This window comes from Carica papaya, chromosome 4 (assembly GCF_054855325.1).
Source record: "Carica papaya isolate Zhongbai chromosome 4, ASM5485532v1, whole genome shotgun sequence".
Lineage (NCBI taxonomy): Eukaryota > Viridiplantae > Streptophyta > Magnoliopsida > Brassicales > Caricaceae > Carica > Carica papaya.
In genome coordinates this window covers 12,047,350-12,055,334 of record NC_142312.1, presented here as the reverse complement: position 1 = coordinate 12,055,334, position 7,985 = coordinate 12,047,350, and the positions used below count along the sequence as shown (strand labels likewise).

At 33.5% G+C, this 7,985-nt stretch overlaps 1 protein-coding gene and 1 non-coding gene across 2 annotated transcripts; one reads left to right on the top strand and one right to left on the bottom strand.

The window, feature by feature from the left end:
* Positions 1-226: 226 nt before the first annotated feature.
* LOC110809458 (CAAX amino terminal protease family protein) lies at positions 227-3,222 on the top strand. The gene is made up of 4 exons (XM_022035312.2): positions 227-640; positions 1,032-1,184; positions 1,788-1,859; positions 2,382-3,222. Exons 1-4 carry the CDS (start codon positions 488-490, stop codon positions 3,048-3,050), a joined length of 1,047 nt encoding a protein of 348 aa, XP_021891004.1. The 5' UTR covers positions 227-487; the 3' UTR covers positions 3,051-3,222.
* A 338-nt stretch (positions 3,223-3,560) lies between these two features.
* On the bottom strand, positions 3,561-3,644 carry TRNAL-CAA (transfer RNA leucine (anticodon CAA)). Its single transcript has one exon. It is a non-coding gene; the product is annotated as a tRNA-Leu (tRNA).
* Between the last annotated feature and the right edge of the window lie 4,341 nt (positions 3,645-7,985).

The following is a 7,985-nucleotide window of genomic DNA, read 5'->3' as shown; positions in this document are numbered from 1 at the left end:
TAGAGAACCAAAGAAGAAAAAGGAAATGACAGTTTATATATATGTATGTATGTATGTATGTATATACATATAGAAAAGAACCTACAAAGGCTTGTCAAACCATTGTCTTCTGTTATTGTGGACAAAAGAAATTTTAGAATTTCATTAAACACGAATAATCCGGAAAAATTAAAAATTAAAAAAGGGTTATTTTAGAGTTTTAGATTTATTTGTTCCCCAAGCCGTGACAAATGAACTACACGTGTTCACACACGCCCCCCCATCTCTTCACCAGAAAATTTACTCTCCACAATCCCATCTCTTCACCGTTTCCTCTTCATAAATTCAACACAGCCTCTTTCATGGATTCTTTCTCCTGATTCTCTTTCTTCTATTTTCGCCTCTTAACTACTTGATTTCAACAACGCCATCTATGAATCTCCATTCTTTTCGCGCAAGTAGTTAGGGTTTCTTCCAATCGGACCCTCGCTAACTCTATCTTGCTCTCATGTTGAACGCTCCCTGCTCTCGTTCTCTTCTTCATCGCCCTGTTCTTGTACCTTCTCCTTCTAAATTCAGGGTTTCCAACCGGCCCCCATCCCTATCTCCACTGACTCGCTCCTCTCCGATATTTGCTGCTAATTCAAGATTCTCAAGAAAGGTGAGTAATCCCTCTCGAGTATCAGCTCTTTTTCCCAATTGCGCCGCGCCCTTAATAGTTTTATTTTCTAACATACTTTTTGTTTGGTTGCTCAGGAAATCTAGAAAATGAAATGAATTATGTTTTTGAAAAATCTTTTATTCCCTCAGACATGTATCCGTCCTGGTTTTTAATATTATTATTTTCTTTCTTTTTCCTTTCATTTCTCGGAGATGAAAAAAGGCATATCGACTAGCGCTTAACCGGAATTATTTGTTGGTTGGATACTGAAAATTACAATTTCGTCTATGTCTTTTCGTTCTTGTTAAATAATGTCCTATTTGATTATCGTGCTGGTTTCCTGTAGTCCATGTATTTTATTGCTGAAACATCCTCTGCTTATATTTTTTAGAAATGGAAAATTTCATGCTTCAGGCATGAGGATTTTTCTTCGCAAACTCCCAACCCTGAATATATTGAGCATTCTGTACCCGAGGAGTTGGTGAAGCCAGAGAACAAGAACTCAACCACTGTCAAAAGAGATTGGACGTCAGCTATTCGAAAGGTAGTATTTCTTGATTATTCTTTTGCTGCCTGATCTACGTGAAAGAACTGATCTTAAATGTTTTCTTGAAGAAAAATATTCATCTTTTCGCATTTCTATTGCTGCACATCATCTGTCAAGATGCTAGTAGGTAGCTTATACGTTCTTGGTTGGTGGACTTTATTTATTATGATCTATTCGTGAGTACAGTAGTTGGTGTTTGCAGTGGAAGTGGTCTGATATAAGACAAGGTGGTTATCGAGTGATGTTAGAGAAGTAAACTGATATCAATTTGATGATGTTTGTGATGTAGTTTAGAGTTTAATAGATTTTCATTATGATTGTGCTGCCATAATATCTAGTTTATTGCTCCAGAACTCATTATGTGCCCCACTACCTTTATCCTTCTGAGTGATTGAATAGAATACTGTGTTTCCATGAGATTTCTTGAATCAGAAATGTACTATTGTTGTGTACAAGGAAACAGTTTTAACCAGCATCAGAAATGTTTGTTTAAATTGGTAAAGTATTACTAATTTTCTCCGCTCATGGGTAAACATGGTTTCAGATGTCGAAATCTGTGTATATCTCAGGAGGCTCATGAGCTACTTTATTACATTTCAGGCTGTAGATGAAGTGATCAGAGCAATTGGTTGTCAGTGGAGTGTACCTTGGACAGCGGAGACAATCTTTCAGGTGACTCTCCCACTTTCTTATTTTTTTTATGAGGTTTGAGAGAAATGGCAGACTGGTAGTTGACTCTTGGCAGCTGTTTGGTTTTAAGAATGAGGCTTCAATTGTAGAAATCATGTTGTAAACTTCTCAAGGATTACTATTTGATGGTCCTGAAATGCCTTCAGCAACAAAAGTGGTGGCAAATTTACAGTTGAAGTACCACACTTCAGTTTCTTGTACTTAAGATTAAAGTTTAACTTGTGCAATCCTAAACATGGACAACCGTGAAGAAAATGTTTACTTTTAGGATATACTTCTCTTATGTTGAATAATGTTATTGATTTAGCCCTTCCAAAAATAATGATAACTGCTGATTTCGACTACCCAACAAGGATGTCATTATTAACCTCCCCCTGCTATAGTTTTTCCTTTTTTTTTTTTCTTTTTTTTTTTCTTTTTTTTTTTTCTTTTTTTTCTCTTGTTGTATATGCTCTTTTTAGAATTAAAATTAGAAATACCAATAACATGGACATGGTAATGTAGGTTATGCTTCTCTGGGTTGCTGCCTTCTGGTTCATAGGATCCTGGATGATACCTTTTGCAGCCCACTTGTTGGGATTTTGCAAGGAATCTTTGACATTCAGAGGTCAAGCTTTATTCAGCCTTGTGACTGATGTTACAGAAGGGGTTGCTGGAATCGTAATTCTCCATCGCTGTCTGTCACGGTTTCATCCTCTTCCAGCTGATTGGTTTAGGTTTAGCCTTAAAGGAAATTGGCTGTTGGATGTTGTGCTGGGATGCCTAATGTTTCCACTGGTTAACCGACTCTCCCAGTTCAATCTTAATCTATTGCCTCTAATGCCATCTGGACCTGTCACCCTTTCAAGTGTTGAACAGTCAATTATGGCACGAGATCCAGTGGCAATGGGACTATATGCTATTGTAGTTTCAGTTTGTGCCCCAGTCTGGGAGGAGATAGTGTTTCGGGGTTTCCTTCTCCCTTCATTGACAAAGTACATGCCTGTATGGTGTGCAATACTGGTGAGTTCAGTTGCCTTTGCTCTGGCACATTTCAATGTACAAAGAATGCTTCCGCTTATTTTTCTTGGGGCGGTGATGGGTGTTGTTTTTGCACGAACTCGGAATCTACTGCCACCCATGCTCTTGCATAGCCTGTGGAATGGTTTTGTATTCTTAGATTTAATGAGATAGCTTCTATGTATTTTAGGTATTGTTCAATGACCGGTGGGGTTGGTAAATCCAATTTTTTTACGAGGGCTATAACTGCAAGCATCCTGCATAAATATTCCCTCAGTCTAGCTTCATGTGGCTGAATCAGCAACTTACTCTTCAAAATGTGTAAAAATGGTTTGAGTTCATTGCATGTTGAACCTCTAGTTTATTGATTCTATGTATTGTAATGTTAAAAGGCTGCATCCCGTCTTTTGCTAATGTCAAATTCAATGTGGAAAGAGGGAAAACTAGGTCATGTTTTTAGCTAAGCAAGTTTGATCTCTACCCCTTCAAAGTTCCAGCCCAGCTCCAACCCTCAATACTTTGTCTTCCTTGGTGTGCTAAGAAGGTTTTTAGGCTTTATTCCAACAAGTCAAAAATGACGGCTAAAGGCTTCCGTATCCCCGAAAAAATGTTGGATGTTCAGTGTATATTCGTTTCTGAAAGGAGGCAACTTAAAATAAGTTGTTAAAAAGATTTGTCATGTCATGTCAGAAGTGGGATTTGAACCCACGCCCTCTCACGAGGACCAGAACTTGAGTCTGGCGCCTTAGACCACTCGGCCATCCTGACTTCAGTTGCTGTCCTCAAATGAGGATGACACATAACGTGTCAGAAATTCACAGGCGCAGTTTGTGTTTCTGAAACTTTGGATTGGAATTCAATAAATTGCTCTTTTGGCTCGAGGAAACCATCGAAACTAAGCAACTAAGTTAGTAATATTTAATACATACCCCACTGAAATTTAGAGTAGAATAGAATTCAGCACCTCAAGGCTTTCGCATAAATAGTGAATAATAATTAATACAATAAGATTCGGCTTGGAAAATGAGCAACGAGTCCACTTAATAATATCACATCACAACAAAAACTGAGTATATATGTTTACATGCAGTAGGAGATTCTCTCGCGGACTTCATTATTATTTTCCCCCATTTATATTTTATATGTGGTTGCTACACCGATGCCTTCATTTCACCCATGTAAATTATTAACCTGTTGCATTCCAATTTATCTTGTATAGTTAAAGCAATTTACTCTTTGTATAATCATTCTGTTATCGTGTATACATATATTTTTTTTATATAGTGTAATATATGTTAATTTTGTTTTATATATTAGTTAAAATTTGGATGTTTATCTTAAAGTAAAATTCAGATAATCTTAATGCCAAAATTCATTGGTATTTCTCTATTAAACCTATAATATTTGACTTTTGAATCAAACTGTAGCTATAGTAAAAAATATTTTTTAATAATAAATAATGTTTGTCCCTAAATTTAGATTTACTGTTGGTATAAGTGATTTTTAGTTAGTATAATCACTTTTTTAAATATACTACTATAATTCATCCTATACAAGCAATTTCGTTTTGTGTAGGTTCCTCTATAAGTAACAATTTATTTTTAATTAGTAAAATCTTAGTTATATAAACTCAACTTGAAAACAACTTCATCTCTCACACAACTCTTTTTCCATCAACAGTCCACCTTCACCTCCTCAATCTTTCATAGCCATATGGTCTACCTACTCTACTACCAACTCATTTGAGCTAAGCAAAAGGCTTCTTCCTTCAACACTAGAGAATAGAGTAGTAGCTTAGGACTTCCTCCATTCTGCAAATTCAATCTCTTTGCTGAATCATTGCTCTTCCTCCAACTATTGGCTTTTTCTCTTGCATTTAGGGTTTACAAAATTGAACAATTTAGATGTATGTCTCTTTGCTACAATTTGATTTATTTAAAGGAAATGAAATTTCTCTTTGTAGTAATATGAAGAAACTTAGAGATTCTATGTAAGTTCCATATTTTCTGGTGTATGTCTACTATCAATTATTCTTTTTATTAAATTATTTGTCTTTTTTTGTAAGTCATTTTTCTCTTTTTCTCTCTCTATACACGTTGTCTTTCTTCTTTACATGCAGTTGTATTTATATATATGTCTAGGTATATGCTTGTGTGGTGTTGGTCTTCTTGTGGATGTTTGATTTTGTGTTTTGCTCTATTCGGTTATGAGATTCGGTGTAGTTAGGATTTGTAAAATAAGTGATCAATTGTTTCTTCTCTTTTAAGATTTTTAGAGAATTTAGTGATTCTAACTTCATCACATGGGAACTAGGATGGGCATCTCTTTATGGCTCGTGAATGTCTCTTTTCCTACTTTTTTTTCATGCGAGATTTTTCTTCAAATCTCTCATAGCCTCTAGTCCAATCTCCCTACTCGTGGCTGCTTCAATCTAGAATGCTTTGCTCGAGTTCACTCACTCTATTTGACTCTTCATTTCACTTTTACCCCTTCAACGTTGCGACCTCTAAACATGTTCAGGTACAGATTATTATTCTCTATTCCTATTTTCTTCCTAACTTTTCAAGATCAAACTTTTAAAAATATAAATAAATTTTTCAAAGACACGTTTTGTTCATTATGTGTCTTGAAAAGTTCTATAAGTGGTTACTTAAGGTCCCAAATATCAAAAGGTATGACCAGTTTTATTAGGTTCCCTTCATCATTTTTCTACTTCGTAATCTTCCTTACAACATGAATTTTCTCTTAAGAGTGAATTTCTTTATTCAAATTTTAATAGAAAATTATCCTTTTGGAAAGATGTTATGTGATAGGATTATGGGTCAATTCAAGAATGGAGTGTCCTCTTAATTGGGTTAAATACTTTCTTTGTTGAATATTTATGTTTTTACATTAAATTCTTCCAAGGGATAGAGAAGATATGCTGAAATTCTTAATGGAATGAACAAAAAAAAAAGATTTTAGGGACATTTAGAGGTATGTCTCTTTGAGCCAATGTATTTAGTGCCTGAGCAGCTCGTTCTCTTCCGGTAGGCCTTGTTCAACAATCTTTTCACAAAATCTATAGCATCACTAGATAATATATATATATAAATATATTTAGGGTTTACAAAATTAAACAATTTAGAGATATGTCTCTTTGAGGATAAATAGAAAACTAAATAAAGGAATAAGCATAAGCAAACAAGAAGAATTGTGAATAAAGTTACTATTTTGGAATGATAGTAGGTCTTAAACTAATATATATATATATATATATTCTAGTGATGCTATAAATTTTGTGAAAAGATTGTTGAACAAGCTTACCGGAAGAGAAAGCATTGTTCAAGCACTAAATAAGTCAATAGTTATTTCCTAATTTTTTAGGGACATTTAGAGGTATGTCTCTTTGAGCCAATGTATTTAGTGCCTGAGCAGCTCGTTCTCTTCCGGTAGGCCTTGTTCAACAACCTTTTCACAAAATCTATAGCATCACTAGATAATATATATATATATATATATAAATATATTTAGGGTTTACAAAATTAAACAATTTAGAGGTATGTCTCTTTGAGGATAAATATAAAACTAAATAAAGGAATAAGCATAAGCAAACAAGAAGAATTGTGAATAAAGTTACTATTTTGGAATGATAGTAGGTCTTAAACTAATATATATATATATATATATATATATGTTCTAGTGATGCTATAAATTTTGTGAAAAGATTGTTGAACAAGCTAACCGGAAGAGAAAGCATTGTTCAAGCACTAAATAAGTCAATAGTTATTTCCTAATTTTTTAGGGACATTTAGAGGTATGTCTCTTTGAGCCAATGTATTTAGTGCCTGAGCAGCTCGTTTTCTTCCGGTAGGCCTTGTTCAACAACCTTTTCACAAAATCTATAGCATCACTAGATAATATATATATATAAATATATTTAGGGTTTACAAAATTAAACAATTTAGAGATATGTCTCTTTGAGGATAAATAGAAAACTAAATAAAGGAATAAGCATAAGCAAACAAGAAGAATTGTGAATAAATTTACTATTTTGGAATGATAGTAGGTCTTAAACTAATATATATATATATATATATATATATATATATAGTCTAGTGATGCTATAAATTTTGTGAAAAGATTGTTGAACAAGCTTACCGGAAGAGAAAGCATTGTTCAAGCACTAAATAAGTCAATAGTTATTTCCTAATTTTTTAGGGACATTTAGAGGTATGTCTCTTTGAGCCAATGTATTTAGTGTCTGAGCAGCTCATTCTCTTCCGGTAGGCCTTGTTCAACAATCTTTTCACAAAATCTATAGCATCACTAGATAATATATATATATAAATATATTTAGGGTTTACAAAATTAAACAATTTAGAGATATGTCTCTTTGAGGATAAATAGAAAACTAAATAAAGGAATAAGCATAAGCAAACAAGAAGAATTGTGAATAAATTTACTATTTTGGAATGATAGTAGGTCTTAAACTAATATATATATATATATATATATATATTCTAGTGATGCTATAAATTTTGTGAAAAGATTGTTGAACAAGCTTACCGGAAGAGAAAGCATTGTTCAAGCACTAAATAAGTCAATAGTTATTTCCTAATTTTTTAGGGACATTTAGAGGTATGTCTCTTTGAGCCAATGTATTTAGTGCCTGAGCAGCTCGTTCTCTTCCGGTAGGCCTTGTTCAACAACCTTTTCACAAAATCTATAGCATCACTAGATAATATATATATATATATATAAATATATTTAGGGTTTACAAAATTAAACAATTTAGAGGTATGTCTCTTTGAGGATAAATATAAAACTAAATAAAGGAATAAGCATAAGCAAACAAGAAGAATTGTGAATAAAGTTACTATTTTGGAATGATAGTAGGTCTTAAACTAATATATATATATATATATATATATGTTCTAGTGATGCTATAAATTTTGTGAAAAGATTGTTGAACAAGCTAACCGGAAGAGAAAGCATTGTTCAAGCACTAAATAAGTTAATAGTTATTTCCTAATTTTTTAGGGACATTTAGAGGTATGTCTCTTTGAGCCAATGTATTTAGTGCCTGAGCAACTTGTTCTCTTCCAGTAGGCCTTGTTCAACAACCTT